Here is a 25,443-nt window from a genome sequence, read left to right on the forward strand (position 1 = left end):
CCATTAAGTATGATGTTAATCATAGGTTTTTTGTTTTTTATAAATGCTATTTATCAGACTGAGGAAATTCCCTTCCTTTTCTAGTTTACCAAGAGATTTAATCAAGAATGGATGTTAGATTTAGGCAAAGACCTTTAAAAATATTTGTTAAGGTGATCCTATGGTGTCCGTTTTTGTTTGTTTGTTTGTTAATATGATGAATTATATTGATTTTTGAACATTAAACCAGCCTTGTAATCTTGAGATAAACCCCACTTGGTCATGACATATTATATTTTTATATATGTTGAATTTAATTTACTGAAGTTTTGTTTAGAATTTTTTGCATCTGTGTTCGTGAAGAATATTGGTCTGTAGTTTCTTTTTCTTATAATATTTTTGTCTGATTGTGGTAGCAAGGTAATGTTGGTCTCATAGAATGAGTTTAAAAGTATTGCCTCCTTTTCAGTTTTCCTAAGGAGTTTATGTGTAATTGCTATGATTTTGTCCTTAAGATGTTTGGTAGAATTTACTAGGAAGGTCCTGCAGACATGTTTTCTTCATGGGAAAGTTTTTTTTTGTTTGTTCGTTTTTTGTTTTTGGAGACAGAGTCCCACTCTGTCACCCAGGCTGGAATGCAGTGGCGTGATCTCGGCTCACTGCAACCTCTGCTTCCTGGACCCAGCCTCACCAATGCCTGGCTAATTTTTGTATATTTTATAGAGATGGGGTTTTGCCGTGTTGCCCAGGCTGGTCTTGAACTCCTGAGTTCAAAGTGATCCAGCTGCCTCAGCCTCCCAAAGTGCTGAGATTATAGGCATGAGCCATCATGCCCAGCTTATAGGAAAGTTTTAACAATAAATGTAATTTCTCTAATAGCTACAGAGCTATTCATTTTATTTATTTCCTCTTCATTGAGCTTTGGGAGTTTGAGTGTTTCAAGAAAATTGCATGGCCAGGCATGGTGGCTCATGACCATAATCCTAGCACTTTGGGAGGCCAGGCAGGAGGATCACTTGATGGTGAGATCCCCGTCTCTACCCCAACAACAACAACAACAAAAACAAAAACAAAAAAAAACTATGCATTTGGAAATTTAATTTAATTTTATTTTTTAAATTTAATTTAATTTTTTATTATACTTTAAGTTCTAGGGTACATGTGCACAACATGCAGGTTTGTTACATATGTATACATGTGCCATGTTGATGTGCTGCACCCATCAACTTGTCACCTACATTAGTTATATCTCCCAATGCTATCCCTCCCCACTCTCCCCATCCCTCGACAGGCCCTGGTGTGTGATGCTCCCCACCCTATGTCCAAGTGTTCTCATTGTTCATTTCCCACCTATGAGTGAGAACATGCGGTGTTTGGTTTTCTGTCCTTGTGATAGTTTGCTCAGAATGACGGTTTCCAGCTTCATCCATGTTCCTACAAAGGACATGAACTCATTCTTTTTTATGGTTGCATAGTATTCCATGGTGTATATGTGCCATGTTTTCTTAATCCAGTCTATCATTGATGGACTTCTGGGTTGGTTCCAAGTCTTTACTATTGTGAATAGTGCCACAATAAACATACATGTGCATGTGTCTTTATAGCAGCATGATTTATAATCCTTTGGGTGTGTACCCAGTAATGGGATGGCTGGGTCAAATGGTATTTCTAGTTCTAGATCCTTGAGGAATCATCACACTGTCTTCCACAATGGTTGAACTAGTTTACAGTCCCACCAATAGTGTAATTGACACCCTAACATCACAATTAAAAGAACTAGAGAAGCAAGAGCAAACACATTCAAAAGCTAGCAGAAGGCAGGAAATAACTAAGATCAGAGCAGAACTGAAGGAGATAGAGACACAAAAAACCCTTCAAAAAATCAATGAATCCAGGAGCTGGTTTTTTGAAAAGATCGACAAAATTAATAGACCACTAGCAAGACTAATAAAGAAGAAAAGAGAGAAGAATCAAATAGACACAATAAAAAATGATAAAGGAGATATCACCACCAATCCCACAGAAATACAAACTACCATCAGAGAATACTATAAACACCTCTACACAAATAAACTAGAAAATCTAGAAGAAATGGATAAATTCCTGGACACATACACCCTCCCAAGACTGAACCAGGAAGAAATTGAATCCCTGAATAGACCAATAATAGGCTCTGAAATTGAGGCAATAATTAATAGCCTCCCAACCAAAAAAAGTCCAGGACCAGACGGATTCACAGCTGAACTCTACCAGAGGTACAAAGAGAAGCTGGTATCATTCCTTCTGAAACTATTCCAATCAATAGAAAAAGAGGGAATCCTCCCTAACCCATTTTATGAGGCCAGCATCATCTTGGTACCAAAGCCTGGCAGAAACATAACAAAAAAAGAGAATTTTAGACTAATATCCCTGATGAACATCAATGTGAAAATCCTCAAAAAAATACTGGCAAACCGAATCCAGCAGCACATCAAAAAGCTTATCTACCACAATCAAGTTGGCATTTTATTATTTTACCCAAGTCATCAAATTTATAGGCATATAATATTGCTAATATTTTCTTGTTTTAAAAAATAAAGATGGGGTCTCTCTATGTTGCCCAGGCTGGTCTCAAACTTCTGGGCTCAAGGATCCTAGGCCTCCCAAAGTGTTGGGATTACAAGCATGAGCCACTGTGCCTGGCCAATATTTTCTTATTATCTGTACAATCTGTAGTAATGTCACCTCTTTCATTGCTGTTATTAATAATTTGTGTCTTTTTTTCTGATCAGTGTGGCTGTATTTTATCAATTTTATTAATCTTCTCAATGAACCATTTTTTGCATTCATCCTTTTTTTCCAGTGGTTTTTGTTTTTCTCTATCACTGTTTTTCTCTCTAACATTTATTATTTCCTTTCCTTTCTTCTACATACTTTGTAATTAATTTGTTCCTCTTTTATTAGCTTTTTTAATTTGTTTGTTGTTAAGAAACAGGCCTTGCCCTGCCTTGCCAAGTGTGTGGGAGCTGGATGAGGCCTATTGCCCCCTGTACTCCCCACTCCCTGCATGAACTCTTCTGTGCAGCAGAGGCAGTTATGTTCCTTCGGAGATCATTACCCTAGTGTCCAGAGAATTGCCCTCCTGACCCCACAGAGGCCTCTGCTTGCCCTGCATATGGAGAGCCAGAGCTCAGGCCTGCTTGATCCAGCTCCAACCTGACTTTACCCCTCCACCCACCCTGGTAGTTTAACACAAAGGACAGAAACTTTTGGGAGCCCCACGGCCCTGCCCATCACTTGAGATACCGGAGTACCTCCCTTAGGTAATATATGGCAAGCACAAATCCTACCACTGCTACCACAGATGGTGCTCTTTTTGCAAGCACCACCTCCTGGCTGGAGGCCTGCCAACACAGTCCATTACAGCATCTCCAGGTAGAAGAACACTGCACCCAAGGAGAAAACTTGTGTGTGACCTCGCTATCACCATTGCCTGCACCATCCTGGCTAACCAGGGGTTCCTGAGCCTGTCCATGTAACCGGCTCATTACTCTTAAGACTGGCATTTGAGAAAGCCAATGCACTAAGGCTAGTTATAATATAACCAAGGAATCTCAGAGCCCACGTCATTGCCCCTACCACCTTCATCAGGGCTGGTACCCGCTGCTAGGAGATTTGAGGACAGATTACATTATTGGATCCCTTGCAGATATTCCCCAGTACCAGCCTGGAGTATGGCAGCCCCAGTTGGGGCTAGACCCAGAGGAGGAACAGCATTCACTGTAGTCTGACTCTCAGGGACTCCTACTCCTAGGGGAAGGGAGAATACACCACATCAAAGGAACACCCCATTGGACAAAAGAATCTGAACAGCAGGCCTTGAATCTTAGATCTTTCCCCTGGTGGTAGGTTTCTTTCAGCAGAGGCACAGTTGCAATGCTGGGGTCAGTGGGGAACATCTGCAGCTCTGTCTCAACAGACAGGCAGCCCAGGTGCTTGTGAAGGGTCTTGAAGGGGACTTCTTTACCTCCTCATCCACCACTGCAGAAACAACTGGGGCTTCTCCCATGGGAGCTTGACGTGGGTAACTCTATATATAGACAGCCTTTCTGGAACACTTCAGCTTGACTGCATCCCCGCAGGTGGAACACCCGCCAGGTGTAGGCTTGCACGAGAGGTAGAGTCGCAATTCCACTACCTCTCGGAACATCAATGTTCCTGCAGGTGAAAAGATGCTCCTGTCTGCTCTGAACAGCTGGAACACTGGGTCAGAAGTATGTCTAGGTGGTAGATTGCTTTCTTGCTGGCCTGGCCAGGGAGCTGAAGTGGCTTCCACTCTTTCCCATGATAAGATCTCAGTGCATTTCACTGAGAGTTCCCCCAGACACCTCTGTCAAGACTGGGACATCTGCCCATCATTTGGTTTTGCATTTACCTACCTGCTTTAGCCACAACCAGTTTCTACCCAGGGACACCGACCCTGCTGGCCTAAAGCCTGAATTATTTAACCTAGTAAATAAAATACTGTGGAAATAGATAAATAAATAAGTGTACACCATGGGTGAAGGAGGTAAGTTTCAAGAGACCTCTGCCATTCCAACCCCATAGTAGATAGTGAACTTGCTCACACACTGAGTGCATTGCTACTACAACCAGTATCTAAGAAAGCCATCATATGAAGACTCTCTATAACGAAGGGACTTATACAGAGTCTTCAACCCTGAAAGCATCAAGACCTAAATTAGGCTATAATAAACTACAAACATTAAAGTCACATCCTGGCCAGGCACAGTGGCTCATGCCTGTAATCACAGCACTTTGGGAGGCCGAGATGGGCGGATCACCTGAGGTCAGGAGTTTGAGACCAGCCTGGCTAGCGTGGTGAAACCCTGTCTCTACTAAAATACGAAAACTAGCTTCTTCAATAAACTCATCTAACATGTAAGGATTCATGTAAACTTAAGATAAAGGGGTGGAAAAAGATATTCTATGCAAGTGGAAACTAAAAGCAAGCAGGAAAAGTTATTCTTATATCAGATAATACAGACTTTAAAACAACAACAATTAAAAAAAGACAGAGAAAGTCACTATATAATGATAAAAGGTTGAATCCAGCAAGACGATATTACAATCCTGAATTTATATGCACCTACCACTAGAGCTCCCAGATTCATAAAGCATTTACTACTAGACCTAAGAAATGAGACAGACAGCAACACAATAGTGGGGGATTTCAACACTCCACTGACAGCACTAGACAGATCATTGAGACAGAAATTCAGCAAAGAAACAATAGACTTAAACTACACTCTGGAACAAATGGACATAACAGATGGTTACAAAACATTCTACCCAAGAACTGCAGAGCATACATTCTTCTCATCAGCACATGGAACATTCTCCAGGACAGACCATGTGACAGGCCACAAAACAAGTCTCACTAAATTAAATCATATCAAGTATCTTTTCAGACCACAGTGGAATAAACTAGAAACCAACTATCAAAGGATCCCTCAAAAGCATACAAATACATGGAAATTAAATGATCTGCTCCTGAATGTTTTGGGGGTTAATAATGAAATCAAAGTGGAAATTTAAAAATGCCTTGAAATGAATGAAAATAGTGACACAAGTTAACAAAACCTCTGGGATACAGTGAAAGCAGTGCTAAGAGGAAAGCTTAAGCACTAAATGCCTACATCAAAAAGTCTTAAAGATCACACATTGACAACCTAATGTCATGCCTCAAGGGACTAGAGAAAAAAGAACAAACTAAATCCAAAGCTAGCAGAAGAAAAGAGATAACAAAGATCAGAGCAGAACTAAATGAAATTGAAACAATAACAACAAAAAATACCAAATATCAATGAAACATAAGGCTGGTTTTTTGAAAAGATAAACAAAATTGATAGGCTATTAGCTAGATTAACTAAGAAAAGAAGAAGATTCAAATAAAGTCAATTAGAAATGAAACTGGAGACATTACACCTGACACCACAGAAATACAAAAGGTAATTCGGGACTACTATAAATACCTCTATGCACACAAACTAGAAAGTCTAGAGGAAATGAAAAAATTCCTAAAAACATACAACCCTTCTAAATTAATCAAGAAGAAATAGAAACCCTGAGCAGACCAATAACAAGCAGCAAAATTGAATCAGAAAAAAAAGCCCAGCTGAATTCTACCAGACATTCAAAGAAGAATTGGTGCCAATCCTACTGAAACTATTCCAAAAGATTGAGAAAGAGGGAATCCTTTCTAATTCATTCTATGAAGCCAGTATCACCCTGATACCTAATCCAGGAAAGAAAACAACAACAACAACAAAAAAAAAAGAAAACTGAAGACCAATATTCCTGATAAATACAGATGCAAATATCCTTAACAAAATACTAGCTAACAGAATCCAACAGCACATCAAAAAGATAATACGCCATGATCAAGTGGCTTTTATCCCAGGAATGCATGGATGGGTTAACATACACAAGTCAATAAATGTGACACATCATATAAATAGAATTAAAAACAAAAAACCATATAATCATTTCAATAGATGCAGAAAAAGCATATGATAAAACTCAGCCTCCCTTTATGATAAAAACACTCAAAAAACTAGGCATAGAAGAGACTTACCTCAAAATGATAAACACCATATATGACAAACCCACAGCTAACATCATACTGTGTAGGAAAAAGTTGAAAGCATTCCCTTGAGAACTGGAACAAGACAAGGATGCCCACGTTCACCACTTCTATTCAACGTTGTACTGGAAGTCCTAGCCAGAGCAATCAGGCAAAAGAAAGAAATAAAGGGAGCCCAAACTAGAAAAGAGGAAGTCAAACTCTTGCTGTTCATCAATGATATAATCACATACTTAGAAAACTGTATGGACTCCTCCAAAAGACTCCTAGATTTGATAAACAAATTCAGTAAAGTCTCAAGTTACAAAATCAATGTACACAAATCAGTAGCACTACTATACACCAACAATAACCAACCTGAGAATCAAATTAAGAAATAACCTTACTTTTGCAAGAATGCCCATTATTTAAAAAGTAAAAAAACAATAGATGTTGTCATGGATGTGGTGAAAAGGGAGCACTTTTTTTTTGAGACAGAGTCTCACTCTATTTATTGCCAAGGCTGGAGTGCAGTGGCATGATCTTGGCTCACTGCAACCCTCACCTCCTGAGTTCAAGTAATCCTCCCATCTCAGCCTCCCAAGTAGCTGCGACCACAGACATGCACCACCACACCAGCTAATTTTGTGTATTTTTGGTAGAGACGGGGTTTCACCATGTTGCCCAGGCTGGTTTCAAACTCCTGAGCTCAAGTGATCCACCTGCCTCAGCCTCCCAAAATGCTGGGTTTACAGTCGTGAGCCACTGTACCTGGCCCTAGCTGATTACATTTTTTTTTTTTTTTTTTTTTTAGTAGAGATGAGGTCTCACTATGTTGTCCAACCTGGTTTTGAAGTCCTGAGCTCAAGTGATCCTCTTGCCTCTACTTTCTTAAAGGGAAATCTGTAGTTACTTGTTTAAAATCTTCTTTTTTTTTTTTTTCCTAATATAGCTGTTTAATGCTATACAGCTTCTTTAAGTATTACTTTAGCTGTATCTACAAATTTTGACGTTTTATTTCATTTTCATTTAATTAAAAATACTTTATTTCCCCTTTCATCTCTTGTTTGACCCATAGTTTATTTAGAACTCTATTATTTAGTTTCTTTTTTTATTTTTTCAGAGATAATTCTTTCTGTTATGAATTATCTAATTTTATTCCCTTGTGGTCAGAGAATATATTTTGTATAAATTCCTTAACAATTTTTGAGACTTGTCTGACTTCATAGAATATGGTATATCTTGGTAAATGTTCCACGTGCCCTTGAAAAGAATGTGTATTCTGTTATTGTTGAATAGTGTGTGCTAAAAATATTTATTAGGTCATGTTGATCTATAGTGTTATTCGAGTCTACCGTGTCCTTACTGATGTTAGCGTTTTATATAAGGGACTTGAGCATCTCCAGATTTTGGTGTCCTCAAGGGTCCTGGAATCAGTCCCCTGCAGATACTGAAGGATGACTTTATACTTTAATCTGGTATCATTTTTCCTTCTGCTTAAAGAACTTTCTTTAACATTTTGTAATGCAAGTCTGCTGCTGATGAAGTATTTCAGCTTTTGTGTTTCTGGAAACATCTTTATTTCACCTTCATATAGAATTGTAGGTTGACAGATTTTGCTTTCAGTACTTAAAGATGTACTCATTCTCTTCTGTGGGTTTTCAAAAAATTTTTTTATACTTGGATTCATTGAACTTGGGTTTATAGTTTTCATCAAATATGAAAAATTTTTGGCCATAATTTATTCAAATATATTTTCTGAGCCATCATCTTTTTCCTGTTCTTGGGAATTTCAACTGCACAGATATTAAGCCACTTAGAGCTCATGATGCTCTGTTAATTAAAAAAATATTTTTCTCTGTATGTTTCATTTTAGACTGCCTTCTTTTGTTATGTTTTAAAGTTCATGAATCTTTTCTTCTACAAAGTCTAATCTAGCAGTCATCCCATCTGGTGTATTTTTCAAATCAAACACTGTTTTTACTCTGGAAGTTTGATTTGGGTCCTTAAAAATGTATATTTTATATCTCCACTTAACTTTAAAAATTTTAAATATCTGGAACAGTTTTAGTAGATGTTTTAATAGTTTTAATAACCATGTTTGCTAAATCTTTTTTTTTTGAGACTGTGCCCCCTGTCTCCCAGGCTGAAGTGCAGTGGCACATCTTGGCTCACTGGAGCCCCCACCTCCCAGTTCAAGCGATTCCCCTGCCTCAGCCTCCCGAGTAGCTGGGACTACAGGTACAGGCCACCAAACCTGGCTAATTTTTGTAATTTTAGTAGAGATGGGGTTTTGCCATGTTGGCCAGACTGGTCTCAAACTCCTGGCCTCAAGTGATCCACCTGCTTCCACCTCCCATATTGCTTTGATTACAGGTGTGAAGTGCTGTGCCCGGCCCTGCCATAGGTGTTTCTATCAGACTCCCACAGTGCATAGATCCTAGACTTTCTCTCCATTTCTTGCACTTCACAAGGCAATACAAATAAAATCTCAGATTTGAGTCCTCTGAGATACAATATTGGATGCAAGACAATGAACAAGTAATGTGTTCACTTATTGAAGAGAAAGGACACGGAGCTTAGAATTTTATATTGATATGGTTTAGATTTGTGTTCCCGCCCAAATCTCGTGTCGAATTGTAATCCCCAATGTTGGAGGAGGTGCCTGGTGGGAGGTGATTGGATCATGGAGGCCGATTTCCTTCTTGCTGTTCTTGTGATAGTAAGAGAGTTCTCATGAAATCTGGTTGTTTGAAAGTGTATAGCACCTCCCCCTTCTCTCTCTTTCTCCTGCTCGGGCCATGTGAGATATGCCTGCTTCCTCGTCACCTTCTGCCATGATTGTAAGTTTCCTGAGGCCTCCCCAGCCATGTTTCCTGAACAGCCTGCAGAACTGTGAGTCAATGAAACCTGTTTTCTTTATAAATTACCCAGTCTCAGGGAGTTCTTTATGGCAATGTGATAAAAGACTAATACATATATCCAGTAAAGATTTCATTCAAATGTGAGAATACAATAAAAATATTCTCAGGCATGCAAAGTCTTAGAAGATTCATCATAGGAAGACCACATTGGAAACATGCTTGAAGGAAGTATTCATATATGCAGTCATGCACCACATAATGAAAATTCAGTCAATGAACCACATATGTAATGAGATTATATTATCATTATTTTTCCTGTTCCCTTTCTATGTTTAGATACATAAACACCACTACATTACAATTGCCTACAGCACTCAGTACAGTAAAACTACTGTACAGGTTTGTAGCTTAAGAGCAGTAGGCTATTATATGGCCTAGGTATGTGATAGGCTATACCATCTAGGTTTGTGTAAGTTCACTCTATGATGTTCAGACAATGAGGAAATTATCACAACAACGCATTTCTCAGAATGTATTCCTGTTGTTAAGCATTGAACGACTGCTTATAAATACTTATCATTTTTATTGCTATGTGATAAAAAAGTTGGGAGATCACTGTTTTAATGGTCTCTAATATTTGTCCCCATTTTGTCTGATCCATATTTTATTAATTAGGGCTTTCTAGTATTTTTCTTGTACACTTATGCAGTGACAATCTTTCTCTATTGTATTGTTCTTTCAATACTAAATGGTTTTACATTTGTCCTTAATGAACTTCATCCCTTTTTTCCTTCCTGATTCCACTCTTATAAGGGTCCTTTAGAATTCTGATCCTGTTCCTTTAGATTGCTGAATGACTAGAGGATTATCTGTATTAAAATCATTTGGAGAAGATTAACGGATTGTTAAAAATGTAGGGTTTCACCTAGGCCTACTGAATCTACACCTCTAGGGATAGGTTCAAGTAATTTATATTCATTTGTCTCCCAGGTGATTGTAAACATTAGAAGCTTGAGAATTCTGTTCTAAGTGCAGTCTTTCTGGAATGTTTTCTCATTCCATCAACTAGTTTTCAGTTCTCTGGATACCAAGTGGATGTCCAAGAATTTAATTCAGTTCTAACACTAACTACCTGGAGTTAGCTTCAGATTCCAGAGGTTTAAAAGCTCGATTCCCTAAGACTGCCTTCACTCCAGAGACCAGTCACAAGTATCAGGTCCCCAGGTAACCCACACTTCCGTTCAACTTGGCTACAAATCTGTGGGTTCCCACGTGCCCTGAGTTTCCATAATTTGCTAGAACATCTCAGAACTCAGGAAAATTTTTTTATTAAAGAAAAAGAAAGATAGATTATTAAAGATATGAATCAAGGCATGCCACCTTCCCTTCGTGGCACTGTGTTCACCAACCTGGAAGCTCTCCGAATTTTCTTATCCGAGAGTTTTTATAAAGGTCAATCTCTCGCCCCCAGCCTCCTCTCTGGAGCTCAGTGGGAGGGTCTGAAACTTCCAACCCTCGAATCACTTGGTCTTTCTGGTGACCAACTCCATCCTAAACTCATAAGGGGTTTCTTACAAGTAACAAAAGATGCTCCTATCACTCAGGACATTTCGAGTGTTTCAGGAGCCCTGTGCCAGAGACTGGTGACAAAGACCAAATATATTTCCTATTATACCATACCATTCTTTCTTATCCTCATCTGAATGTCATCTATACATCTGTCTATACACTTTCTATGGGTTTATTAGTCTGTTTTCACACTGCTATAAAGAACTACCTGAGACTGGGTAATTTATAAAGAAAAGAGGCTTAATTGACTGACAGCTCAACATGCTGTACAGGAGGCATAGCTGGGAGGCCTCAGGAAACTTACATTCATGGCAGAAGGCAAAGGAGAAACAAGCATGTCTTCATATGGCTTAGAGAGAAGGAGAGGGGAGAGGTGCTATGCACTTTCAAGCAACCAGATCTCGTGAGAACCCTATCGCGAAACAGCACGAGGGGGATGGTGCTAAACCATTAGAAATCACCCCCATGATCCAATCACCTCCCACTGAGCCCCACTTCCAACATTAGGAATTACAATTCAACATGAGATTTGGGTGGGGACACAGAGCAAAACCAGCTGTACATGACGCTTAGTCCTGTGTGGTGAAGTGAGTACTAACTCAGCAGCCCAATAGCATTAGTTCAATTTCTGGCTTTGAAAAAAGATGTGTGACCCTGAGTAAGTGATGCAATCTCTCTGACACTTACTTATCTCTAAAATGGAGATGCCAATTCCTATCTCAAAATTTTGTGCTAAGTATTCGATTAAGAGTTATTAAGTTTTCAGGCTGGGCATGGTGGCTCATGCCTGTAATCCCGGCACTTTTGGAGGCTGAGGCGGGAGGATTTCCTGAGCTCAGGGGTTTGAGACCAGACTGGGCAACATAGGGAGACCTCATCTCCACTAATTTTTTTTCTAAAAATTAGCCACGGTGCTGGTGTACACCTGTGGTCCTGGCTACTCGAGAGGCTAAGGTGGGAGGATGGCTTGAGGATGGCTAGGAGGTTGAGAATGCAGTGAGCTATGATCACACCACTGCACTCCAGCCTGGGTGACAGAGTGAGACCCTGTCTCAAAAGAAAAAAAAAAAGGGTTATTGTTAAGTTTTTGTACAGTGCATGATCCACAGAAGTTGCAACCAAATTGCTCATGAAATGTCAACAAGCTTGAGGGCCTAGGCTTGAATCTTTCACAGTATGCTTTGCTATGCTCAGGACAGATCTCTTTTGAGTACAACTATAAAGATTTGTGCAGTCACCCAGTAGCTATGTAGTGTCAGTTACTTTCTCAGGCAATGATGAATATTCTTCACAGGGCACAACCTTGTTAAACTAAAGATAAGACAGATTACATACATTTCTTTTTTCAGTCAATCAACTCTACCACTCAATATTAGAAGATTAGATAAATCAGAGCAATTTTCATTGTAAAACCATGTTGTTAGTTGTCAATCTGTTGTTTTAACAATATTTATTAATTGATTTGAGGATTACTGGATTACTGTTTCCAGGTATAACATTATATATATATATAAAAAATTATATATATATATATAATTATATATATATAATTATATATATATATATATATTATTATATAGGGTTCAGTTCACCCAGTTATATTTATTGTATTTAAGGAACCACCACCCTGGATTAGTTTCTTGGCCAAATTATTATGCAATTTCTTTCTATAAATATAGAACTCTTACTAAAATTTCAGTATGAGTTCACACTAATAGAATACTTGACGAGCAAAATCTATTTTCCTAAACTTTTTTATACTGCAAACTTAAGCCATTTAGAAATAAATCTGCTCTTTCTTTTCTTTGAGACGAAGTTTTACTTTGTCACCCAGGCTGGAGTGCAGTGGCACGATCTCGGCTCACTGCAACCTCCACCTCCTAGGTTCAAGCAATTCTCCTGCCTCAGCCTCCTGAGTAGTTGGGATTACAGGCACATGCCACCTCACATGGCTAATTTTTAGTAGAGATGGGGGTTTTGACATGTTGGCCAGGCTGGTCTCGAACTCCTGACCTCAGGTGATCTGTCCTTCTTGGCCTTCCAAAGTGCTGGAATTACAGGCATGAGCCACCACGTCTGGCCTAAATCTGCTCTTTCAATGTCTTCATAATCTATTCCAAACACTATCAGTAAGCAAATATGTATGTGTGCACACCGTCTGGTGTTCTTTTTGTCATCTTCTAGATAGTATTCTGGAATCCTTTAACATCTATAAAAGCAGACTTGTTTTCATAATTATACATTATGACCACTGAATAATCAACTCATTTAGTAATCTTATTAATAGAAAATGTGCAGGGCTTTGGGAGGCCAAGGTGGGAGGATCACTTCAGGCCAGATGTTGGAGACCAGCCTTGGCAACTTAGTGAGACCCCATCTTTATACAAAATAAAAATAATAATAATTTTTTTAAAAAGAAAATGTGCAGGGCACATAACTTTTCTGTGTCAGATTGTATTTTCTATAGATCACCACCAATATACATCTTATCCCACTTGATCTTCTTACAATATGATGCTGCTGTTCTTCCATCAAATCATGACAGTCTGTGTTCTCTCCCTTTGAACCGAGGCAAATCTTTGTAACTGCTTTGACTAACAGAATATGGCAGAAGTGAGCCTGCTATGTAAAAGGCAATATGGCTTCCATCTCCTTCTTCTCTCTGTCTCCCTCCACTTTGGAACCCAACCACCATGTTTTGGGGAAGCCCAGACCACATGGAGAGGCCACATGTTAGGGTTCCAACTGACAGCCTCAGCTAAGGTTGCAGCTAACAGCTAACATTAACCACTAGACAAAAACAAGCCTTCAGACTACAGCCTTCCATAAAACATTCTATGATAATGGAAACGTTCTATGTCTTCACTGTCCAATACAGTTGGTAACTTACTACCATATGAGGCCATCGAGCAGTTCCAACATAGCTAGTGTGAACGAGGAAGTAAATTTTAAATTTTATTTGACTTTAATTAATTTAAATAACCACATAATTACTGCCACATTGTGCAGTTCAGCTTCTCTTGGTTGCAGCCATCAGCCTTGGAGTCTTCCATCTGAAGTACCAGACATCACTGAGCAAGAACAAACTACCTCCAGTATGTCTTCTCTGCATTCCTCTTTTTTTTTTTTTTTTTTTTTGGGAGGGAGTCTTGCTCTGTCGCCCAAGCTGGAGTGCAGTGGCACAGTCTCGGCTCACTGCAGCCTCTGCCTCCTGGTTCAAGTGATTCTCCTGCTTCAGCCTCCTGAGTAGCTGGGACTACAGGCATGCGCCACCATGCCCAGCTCATTCTTGTATTTTTAGTAGAGACGGGGTTTCACCATGTTGGCCAGGATGGTCTCGATCTCCCGACCTCGTGATCCACCCGCCTTGGCCTCCCAAAGTGTTGGGATTATAGGCGTGAGCCACCACATCCAGCCTCCTAACTCTTGTAAACCATTAAAGAGAGTAACTAATTATTGTTGATTTAAACTACTCAGTTTTGGAATGATTTGTTACAAAACAACCAACAACATTTATTTATTTATTTACTATTTTTTAGAGACAGGGTCTTGCTCTGTTGCCCAGGCTGGAGTGCAGTGGTGTGATCGTAGCTCACTGCAGCCTCAAACTCCTGGGCTCAAGCAGTCCTCCCACCTCAGCCCCCTGAAGCTGAGACTACAGGTACGTGCAACCACCCCTGGATAACTACATATATATATTTTTGTAGAGATAGGGTCTTGCTATGTTGCCCAGGTTGGTCTTAAACTCCTGGCCTCAAGTGATTATCCCACCTCAGCTTCCCAAAGACAGGCGTGAGCCACCCCAACCCCCACCCCTGATCAACAAGGAATACACTTCCTCTGGTTTATGTGGCTGTTCTCTACAGCAAATAAAAACTGGCAAGTCTCTTGCATCTTTTTTTACCTCCCGAGGTGAGTTCACAGGAATCTCCCATCTTTTAAAAGCCTTCTGGCTATGATTGTATATATCTTTTTGTCTTCACAGCCGGGCTTCTTGAGTGACCTTCACACCTTCCTCACTCACAGCTTACTTTCTACTCAACGCCTCACTAGGATCTGGACACAGGAAGTCACAGTAACATTAGTTCAGGCTTCTTTCCCCGTCTTGGGCAATGTACGGCTTCAGCGCCCCACCTTGTCTTAAAAAGCCACTCCCTCCTGGCTGAGAAATTGCAAAAACCTATCTCTTCTGAGAGGACTAGAAAGAGACACTCTTTTTAGGAAAAGGCACCTCTTCCTCAGGGCTGATGCAGTCGTCAGCCAGGGTCCATGGGTTGGCAAGTGGAGTGTGGGCTCTCCTTGGTTTGATGTCTTTGTGAGGGCACCAGCAGTGCAGGCTGCACAACCTGATGCTGTAGCTGGGTTCCTGGGGTGCTCTGAGCTTTCTGGAACTTGTCCATCAACATTCCTCTCATGTGGGCTCTGGTCTCCTTGCGGATGTCTGTGGCTCATGACGCTTCCGGAGGGTGGCGTCTTGGGAAGCGCCCATTCCAGTCCACAGTGCTGCCCAAATTGCAGAGCCCTTGGGATGCTAGCACAGAGCTACTTTCCTGCTTCTTCCCACCCCAAAGCTTCCCCGTGTTCCTCAATGAAATGTGAAGAACGGCTGGCCTGTCAGCTCCACTATGCAGCACAAAGATAACCATGAATGCAGCTCTTTAGGCTGGTGTCTTAGTCTTCCTCTTTGCACTGGGCTCAGAAGCCATCATGGGTGTACGACTGGCCAAGAAACAATGCAGCCGTCTCCATGCACACCCTCTTCCTATTTCTGCACACCTCCCCTCAGCAGCGTGCAAAGGCCTCTCTTGAGATCCCCTTCTTCCCTTCCTGAAACTGGCTTGTTGTCAGCTCTCAATTGTCATCTTGGGATCAAAAGGAGCTTCACAATTGCAAAGTCAGTAAAAGTCCCAAATGCTAAGTTTGCCCAAATTAGTCAGACAACTGGGTGGACAGCGTGGTTTGGGGTTTTGACTTCCTAGAACACACTACCTCTATGACAAAAGGGAGGGCATATTTCCATGACACCAGGTCTCTGGACGTGGGATAGCCTGCTTTTTCTCTGCATTGGGAAGACACAAGTTGATTTCACAGAAGGCTGAGCAAATGCCTGACTGTGCTCTGAAAGGCTGTTTTCACAGTCTCAGAAGGCCTGAAACATGGCAAACCATCTTATACGCAAAAATTAAACAACTTATGTCAGGATTTGACTATTTGCCGTTTACATTTAGGGGGTCCATGGGTCAAAAATGAGTACATTCCAGTCCCTGTAAGAAAGGACCAATTTATAATGAGGGGTTCTAACTCGTTTGGAAAATCCCGAAGTATTACTAATTATGTTGATTATAACTGAATCCAAACTTCCCAGTGAAATACACACACACACACATGCACACATACACACGCACACACACACACACGCACACGTGCACACACACACACACACACATACACATTTTCCCCCTTACAAATCAGCTTTGGAACACTAACTTAATAATGGATTTGTTATTAATCAAGTAATAAGCTTTTGCATTTTTGGTTTAGAGTGAATAAACTCGGTGATATTAACTAGACAGGAGTTTTGCAAGAGAAAAGGAAATACTGTTTTTCCCAAGATGACTTTCTTGGCTATCACTGTCCAAATATTGTCTGGTAGGAAAAAATTGAAAGCATGATTAAACTTCTTGTATATTTAGTGAATTTTCAGCATTAACTATACAAGTTCTCACAATCTTGTGAGGTAGATCAATTTCCTTTCTAATTTGAATAAACAGACTGTCCTCAGAAAGGATACTGATGCTTACTAAAATTCAACGTTTTTAAGAAAATATTTTCATATTGTATACTTTTTTTTACACTTAAAACCAAATGTGTGCCTGGATTTTTCTAGGTCCTCTGACATAAACATGGCATTGTGAGAAAAAAAACTATGTTCAGAGTGTTAATTTTGATATTTCAAGAAATTCGTCAGTCAGACACAATTATAAATCTAAGCTTGGGTACCAATGCTTCTGTGAAACAAAGCTAGAAGAGATTCCTTTTGCTGACTTATCCCTTGGGATATTTGGGTGTGGCTTGTTTTCTTCTCTGGCCGAAACAAAGATATGCAGGAAAATCTTCTTTTACAACTAAAATTCCTTATTCTTACAAATGAGCTTGAGGGAAAAAAAAGCAGCAGATCTAGCCCAGCTTAATCATTTGCTTATGCTAGTGCATATATTGGATTTAATCCAAGTTAACAAAAATGAAGCCGCAGGATAGGTACATGCAGTTGTATATTTAAGCTACTGACTCACATACATGTTAATGTCTGAAAGTATTTAAAAAATATGAAGGCAGAAGAAAAACAGTAAGCTGTGAGAAAACATAACAAGTTTTCTTATTCTTTATTAGTTTAAAGGAAGCTAGAACCTAGTAACAATACGCCACATACGGTTCAGAACCAAACAAAAGCTGCTTAATTATTTATTTTGCATTTGCATTTTGTAGGAAGTGAGAAAAAAACAGCTCTATTGGGACTCAAATTTATTTTCAATTAAAATCTCCATAAATTAGGAAATGTCTCATAAAATGGAGAAAATGGAAAAAAATGTTATTCAGAAAAAAACTTTCTTAAGTGTGCTTGTTTCCTGTGGCACCTTGGATTTTGTGATCAGTCTTTTAAAGATATTTTTTAAAAAATTCAACCTCTGTCTTCACGTTTAGGACAGGGCATAACAGTGTCTTGTCCTTTCATGCAAATAAGAGGAAAAATTTATACTTGCTTAGTTTCGAGCATTGAAAGCACTCGCCCCTAATTCTGCCATTTGCTCATGTCCCACATGAATAAAAGGATACAGCTTAGAAACCAGGGCCTTGCTGCTATTGTATTTTTTTCTAATTAAAATTCAGAGTATTAAACACAGTTGAGTACATCCATGCATACATGACATACCGTCATCACATACCGGAAGCTCCAATCAAGAGCCCCGAGCAAAGCTCGTTTCATAACATCATTAAGATTCATTGTACACTGCGTTTCAGAAAGGCTTTGTCAAAGCAGATAATAATGGCCTGTCAGAAATGCACAAACAGAAATTTATATTAAATTGTCCTTTCCCTCCTTTTAAAATATCGGAATCTATTAACAGTTGCATTCCCGGTATAGGGGACTCAAGGCTTCAGTCAAAAAAAAGTCCCCAGCTTCTTAATATTATAAGCTTATTACCAAAATAAGAGTATAAAAAGTTAAGTGAAAAATATTTGAGTAACTAGGTGGGGGTATTGCTGGGAATACTAATCAAATATAATGACTGTATCAAAACAAAGGAAGGCGGAGCTCAGGAGTGTGAAGGTAGATAGCATTGCTGAGTCACAAGGCGGAGTGTTTAATTTGGAACAAGTCAAATAAAAGCACTGCTTTCTTTTCCTTAAGAACCTTTGATACTCTTTATATTAACCTCAGAAAAGAAAGCTCTCTCATTTGAACATTTTTTTCTTTTATATCCTGCTGAGTGAAGATGTCTGGGGGGACAAACTTGACAGCTGGCTTCCCGAGTACAGGCATAAGTATGATGTTATCTGGGACTTTAGTGGTGAGAATTCATGTCTTTAGACTCGATATTTTTCTTTACCGTGCTCATTGATGACGCATATGTGCTGAAACAATAAAGGATTTAAACGCATCAGTTTCTTAACAAAATATGAGACACAGAAAAGGTGATGCAGTAATAATCGAATGCCATCCTGTAATTGGCTATTGATCATTTAAATAGAAATGTGTGTATTTATACGTGTGGGTAAAATCTAAAGAGACCTATTCAAATGCTTGACAAAAGGTCCTTTGTGGTTTTAGTTTGGAGCCCTATTCTGAATCTGGCTCCCCAGGTCCCTAAAATCCAGAAATGCTGAGGGAGCAGTATGTTTAGCCCTGCTAGAAACAGAAGTCTCCTACTGGTAAGATGACAACTGCTTGGGTGAATGGAGAAATAACAGTGGCAAGCACAACATGAGCTCTTATTCAACCCTTTTTGGGCAACAAGTAAAGGGTTAGGACTATTTTGATTGAAAGCAACAGAAATGGGGCCAGGCTAATGTAAGCAAAAAAGGAGGATTTGGATGGGCTTAGTGGCCCCTGTCTGTAATCCCAGTACTTTGGGAGGCTGAGGTGGGAGCATGATTTGAAGCCAGGAGTTCAAGACCAGCCTGGAAAGCATAGCAAGACCCCATCTCTACAAAAAGTAAAAATATTAGCCAGGCATAGTGGCGTGTGCCTGTAGTCCCAGCTACTCAGGAGGCTGAGGCAGGAGGATCGCTTGAGCCTGGGAGTTCAAGGCTGCAGTGAGCTATGATTGCATCACTGCACTCTAGCCTAGGTGAGACCCTGGAGTAAGACCATGTGTCTTTAAAAAGGGGGGAGGGGGAATTTATTGGTGGAATACTGGGGTAACTCTCAGAATCCAAGGACGAGCTGGGCAATGAAGCAACTGGAAGGCAGAAACAAGGGCAGTTCCAGAGACTTTCACCCATGGTGCTATGGATACTCTCTGGGCTCACTGCTATCCTAGTGGGTGAAGTCTGAATACACTCAGTCTCTGTGACTTTTGGTTTAAGTTTCTAATTCCCAGGAGAGAGAGACTGATTGGTCCACTTTGGGTAAGTTGTCTACCTCTAGATCATGCATTGTTGGCCAGGGTCACACAGCTGGGGTCCACACTGGGGGTCCACGTCTGTGTGGTGAGATCATTTCCCCCAAAGAGGGAAAAGTTTTGAGCTTCATGCCACTGTAATTGAAACCTGCTAGAGTTCAAGCACTGACACAAACCAGTGTATAGAATATTGGCTATTGTTACGGTTGGTTGGGCACAGTCAATGACTGTGGAGAAGAATCAGTGTCAAACCATAGTTCTGCTTTTAGCTTCCTATTTCTTTAGTACAAAATAGAGACAGTCATAATTTGCCTCTATCATCCTGATACCTACCCTGCAGAATAGAGTGGGAGTTAATTGGGAGGATTGATGCAATGTGCTCACCATACTCCTGACATAGAAGATAATCAATAGCAGACGTCACTAACACGCACTCAATACTTTTTTAAATTGTTAAGTTCTTATAAAAAGAGGGGTTAGGGATTGGCATGCAAGACTTACATTCAGATCTCTGAAGTATTCATTGTAATCTAAGGCATATCCCACCACAAATAAGTTTGGAATCTCAAATCCAGCATCTTAGCAGAGAGAGAAAGAGAAAAAAAAGGAACAAAATTTAGATTATATAAATGCAAGTCACCATATGCTGCTGTCGGCACTCAAACTTGAGGACCTTTCATTGAGGCAGGAGGGAGTGAGAAATGGTGAGCAATGCACAGGATGAGCCCAAGAGGGACCTGGACCAGAAGGACTACTCAGGAGGAAGGAGGCAAGGCAAACAAGCCAACCTACAATGAAGAATGACTGATTTAGCATACAGAGTTGAGAAAGGGCTCAGGAAGCCTGGTGCATAACAAGAAATATGCATAATTGAGTCACGTGGCCCTGGTGTTCTAAAGCAAGCAGTATGCAGTGATACGATGCCAAAGGAAACACTCTCAACAACACAAAGGAAAGTTCAAGCAGAAGGCGTTACGATGCTGCATTATGTGAACAGGTGCGCGGGCCACAGCAACTAGAAAGCAATTCTCCCGCTGTACTCAGTGTCTCGGCTGTTTAAAGGGCTGGAAAGCAAAAGCCAGGACACAAGATGAAAGGCAACAGGATTGTTCAACTTGAGGAAGAGAATGTGGAGGTTGCATTAATGCTGGTCTTTGGGTTCATGATGCAGAGGATATTAATGAGCTCTCTATTGAGGGCAGAATGAGAGGAAATGGATTTAAGCACAGTGCAAAGTACTTATGATAAGCAAAAGAAGAAGAATTCATTGAAAAGATGACGATTTTTTTATCAGAAAGGATTCTTTTTTTTTTCTGAGACCGAGTCTCGCGATCTTGGCTTACTGCAACCTCCACCTCCAGGGTTCAAGCTCTTCTCCTGCCTCAGTTTCCCGAGTAGCTGGGAAGACAGCTGTGTGCCACCATGCCCAGCTAATTTTTGTAGTTTTAGTAGAGATGGGGTTTCTCCATGTTGGCCAGGCCAGTCTCGAACTCTTGACCTCAAGTGATCCATCCGCCTCAGTCTCCCAAAGTGCTGGGATTACAGGCATGGGCCACTGAACCTGGCTATTTTTTGAGAAAGGATCTCACTCTGTCGTCCAGGCAGAGGTGCAGAGGTGTGATCATGGCTCACTGCAGCCTCTACCTCCACAGGCTCAGGAGATCCTCTCACCTCAGCCTCCTGAGTAGCTGGGACTACAGGCATGCAAAACTACGCCTGGCTAATACTTATTGGAGAGAATTCTTAAGGAACAGACAATAGCTCTCCTTCTTCAGAGGTCTTGAAACAGAATAAAAGTGCACTGGTCCAATGATTTTCAAACTTGTTTCAGTGTTTTGGAATCTTACAAGTTTGTTTATTACAGTATTATAGGTGAGAGATGTATTGCTTACTTTTAATGGAACTGTACTTGGGTACAGCCAGGGCTTATAGCCTGGGCAAAGTCATCTCCACAGTGACTATGAACAATGAGGCTTTCACAAGAAGAAAACAACTGGTTCATGTGCATAGAAAGTACTGGAGGTACTTATTTTCTAGGGGTTACATTATGGAGTCCCTTGCTAGGAAAATAAGTACTAGAGATGAGGGACTTATTTTCTAGAGGGTTGCATTATGGAGTCCCTTGCTAGGAAACCTGCTTGATTCCTCCAAACTGCAGAGGTTCTTGAAAAAAAGAATCAGAGAGGAGAAGCAAGAGCAGAAGAGGTCAGAAGTTACGTTGAGCATAAAAGAAAGAATCAATCAGGAGAAAGGAACGCAAAGTACAAAGCCTCATAAATCCAGAGAGAAAGAAGGAACAGAGATTCTGAGCTAGCTAAAAGAATATGAAGCCGGGTGTGCACCTGCAGTCCCAGCTATTCAAGAGGCTGAGGCAGGAAGATCACTCAAGGTCAGGAGTTTGAGACCAGCCTAGGCAACAAAGTGAGATCCCATCTCAAAAAGAAAAAAAAAAGGTAGGGTGCAGTGGCTCACACCTGTAATCCCAGCACTTTGAGAGGCTTAGATGGGTGGATCACCTGAGGTCGGGAGTCCAAGACCAGCCTGGCCAACATGGTGAAAACCCATCTCTACTAAAAATACAAAAATTAGCCGGGTGTGGTGGCACCTGTAGTCCCAGCTACTTGGGAGGCTGAGGCAGGAGAATCACTTGAACCTGGGAGGCAGAGGTTGCATTGAGCCAAGATTGGGCCACTGCACTGGGCGACAGAGTCAGATTCCGTCTCTAATAATAATAATAATATGAGCAAATCCCAATAAACCCTGTTTGTAACCAGGGTTGTAATAACGACTTGACAGGGAGCAATGCAATCCTTCCATTAGGCAGGGCAACTCACACTGGGAAAATGAGAGCCCAAAGCCTATTTAGAAGGCCAAACCTTGAGATGTCATAGAATAAAAGGATGATGGATCAGTAGGGCAATCATGAATCAGAGTGACCTATCCTTAGCTGGTAAATGCGGGCAGCTCCTATTACTTACATTTGTAATAGCAGACGTTACTTGCAGATATAGTGGAAGAGTCAGGGCAGTGACTGAAACCAGATTGCCTGGGCTTAATATTGGCCTAACACTCACGGCTACATAACTTTGGCAAGCTATTTAAGCTTGCTGTGCTCAATTTCCTCATCCATAAAATAGGTAAAACAACAGCTCCTACCTTTAGAGAGCTATTGTGTGGATGAAATGAGCTAATCTCTGTGTAGCTCTTAGAATAGTGCATGGCACATCACGACCTCTTCCTAGTGTTAGCTGCTATTATTTTATTGCTGTTATTATAAGTGATATAAGAAATTTGTCATTAATTGGATATGTTTGAAGTGAATGTTTTTCAACTTCAGTCAAAATCTTATCTATACACTGAGTATCCTGTACTATTTCCTTAGACAATTTCTGCTTAGTAACCACATGCAACCTTGAGTACATCCAGATTATACCTTTGATAATAGTGATAGATGAGAACATGCGACTGGGTCTCTCTGCCCAGAACTGACATGGTCCAGAGTTAACACATCCAAAACAGGCATGAAACTTGTTTTTAGAATGTAGAGTCACTGGCTAAATGTCGCCGGCATGTCACCCATCCATACTGCACTTCTCTTCCACTAATGTTTGTTCAGCTTGCTGAAGAGAACTGCAGCCAAATTATCCCAGGAGCTTTGGAGCAAATGTAAGTTATAAAAATCAAGCTGAAGTCTGCCTATGCAAGTGAAAAAAAATCGCCTCTAGTGTTAGAATAATAAATAATCAGGCTGCATGTTTATCCTTCCTGGTGTTAGAACTAGGCTTATTATGGGGAGAAGAGAGGAGAGTGTCCTAGATGAGGAAGCCCTACAGAACACACATCTGAAGTCAAGTGTGAGGATAATATCTAGAGATACCTGCTCTGCTAATTCTCTGTGTTACGGAGCTTTGGTTTGGAGGTGAAGGGGAGCCGTCCTAGATTTCCCCTTCTGTGCGTTACAATTCAGGCTTGCTAAAGGTCACCATTGTGCATTGTCTGGTAACAGCTCTGGATGATGGCATAAGAATCCCTCTAAACCTCCATAGCACCTCTCCTTGTCTGACTGGTGAGAATAGAGGCCAAGATGGGGATCCTATGTGTCTGAGTCAGTCCAGCGGGATCAGGTCTTCCTCTACTCCCTGAAACTTTTCAGCTGATTTCTCTGTAGTTAAGGTGCTGTGTGAAACATACAAATAAAAATACCCAATGCAAGGAACAGAGTTCCTGTGAAAGATGCAAATTAGAACATTGAAGACCCTCATTTTAAAGGGTTCTGTCTTCCCTATCAAGGTGGGGAAAATCATGAGGAATCTGTGGGACTATCAGCCCTACACAGTTTCAAATCCACAAGCAATGCTGTCAAATAGGAAACCAAAGATCCTTAGACATAAAATGAAACACCATAAGCACAAAACAAACAAACAAACAAAAAACTAAAAAACACTTACAGTCAGGTCTAAAGCCGTCACTTCTGGAAGTTCTCTTCACCAACAAACTACCATTAAAAAAGACATGCTTTAGTGAACCCAATCAAATCTCTATGAATTGTAAATAGAATCAAGCATCATTAAAAGATGTACTTGAAATACGTATTTTGCTACTGTGGCACTATATAGATGGTTCTGGATAAAAAGAAGACAGCAGATCAGGCACAGTGCTTACATCTATAATCCCAGTGCTTTGGGAGGACAAGGTGGGAGGATCACTTGAGCCCAGAGGTTCAAGACCAGCCTGGGCAACATAGCGAGACCCCTGTCTCTACAAAAAATTAAAAAATTTAGCTGGGTGTGGTGGCACCTGCCTGTAGTCCCAGCTACTTGGGAGGCTGAGGTGGGAGGATTGTTGTAGCCCAGGAGTTGAAGGCTGCAGTGAGCCATGATTGCACTATTGCACTCCAGCCTAGGTGACAGAGTGAGACCCTGTCTCAAAAAGTAGATAAAATATAAAAAACTTTTTAAAAAGGTAGCTGTCAGCCAGGCACGGTAGCTCATGCTTATAATTCCAGCACTTTGGGAGGCCAAATCATTTGAGCTCATAAGTTTGAGACCAGCCTGGCCAACATGGTGAAAACCCATCTTTACTAAAAATACAAAAATTGGCTGGGCATGGTGGTACGCATCTGTAGTCTCAGCTACCTTTGAGTCTGAGGCAAGAGAATCGCTTGAACCCGGGAGGCTGAAGTTGCAGTGAGCTGCGATTGTACCACTGCACTCCGCCTGGGTGACAGAGCAAGACTCTGTCTCAAAAAAAAAAAAAAAGGTAGCTGTCCTAGCTACTCAGGAGGCTGAGGTGGGAGGATCACTTGAGCCCAGAAGTTTGAGGCTGCAGTGAGTTATGATCACACTACTGCCCTCCAGCTTGGCCTAGGCGACAGAGCAAGACCCTGTCTCTTATTAAAGAAAAAGAAAAGAAAAAAAAAAGGGCCGGGTGCAGTGGCTCATGCCTATAATCCTAGCACTTTGGGAGGCTGAGGCAGGCAGATCACTTGAGGTCAGGAGTTCCAGACTAGCCTGGCCAACATGGTGAAACCCCATCTCTGCTAAAAATACAAAAAATTAGCTGGGTGCGGTGGCAGGCGCCTGTAGTCCTAGCTACTCGGGAAGCTGAGGCATCAGAATTGTTTGAACCCAGGGGGTGGAGGTTGCAGTGAGCCGAGATTGTGCTACTGCACTCCAGCCCAGCCTGGGCGACAGAGCAAGACTCTGTCTCAAAACAAACAAACAAACAACAAAAAAAATGAAGAGAGCGGAGCAATTGCACGGGGGCTCATCCAGCTGCTCCTGGAAACAGCTAATGGAAGCAC

General features: G+C 40.9%; 1 protein-coding gene across 6 annotated transcripts in view; it reads right to left on the bottom strand.

The window, feature by feature from the left end:
* Positions 1-17,382: 17,382 nt before the first annotated feature.
* The window catches only part of PRTFDC1 (phosphoribosyl transferase domain containing 1), a 111,028-nt gene continuing 102,967 nt past the window's right edge, over positions 17,383-25,443 (bottom strand). For 5 of the 6 annotated variants that reach the window (XM_054522096.2, XM_024253878.3, XM_024253877.3 and 2 more), the window contains 3 exons: positions 24,089-24,135; positions 20,142-20,218; positions 17,383-18,651 (listed from right to left, as the gene is read on the bottom strand). In XM_054522096.2, the coding sequence (XP_054378071.1) occupies positions 18,604-18,651; positions 20,142-20,218; positions 24,089-24,135 (172 nt within the window). In that variant the 3' untranslated portion in view covers positions 17,383-18,603. Of the gene's footprint in view, positions 18,652-20,141; positions 20,219-24,088; positions 24,136-25,443 lie in introns of those variants that run through there. The other variant, XR_008510346.2, reaches the window with a different exon arrangement.

Source organism: Pongo abelii, chromosome 8, assembly GCF_028885655.2.
Source record: "Pongo abelii isolate AG06213 chromosome 8, NHGRI_mPonAbe1-v2.0_pri, whole genome shotgun sequence".
Taxonomy (NCBI): domain Eukaryota; kingdom Metazoa; phylum Chordata; class Mammalia; order Primates; family Hominidae; genus Pongo; species Pongo abelii.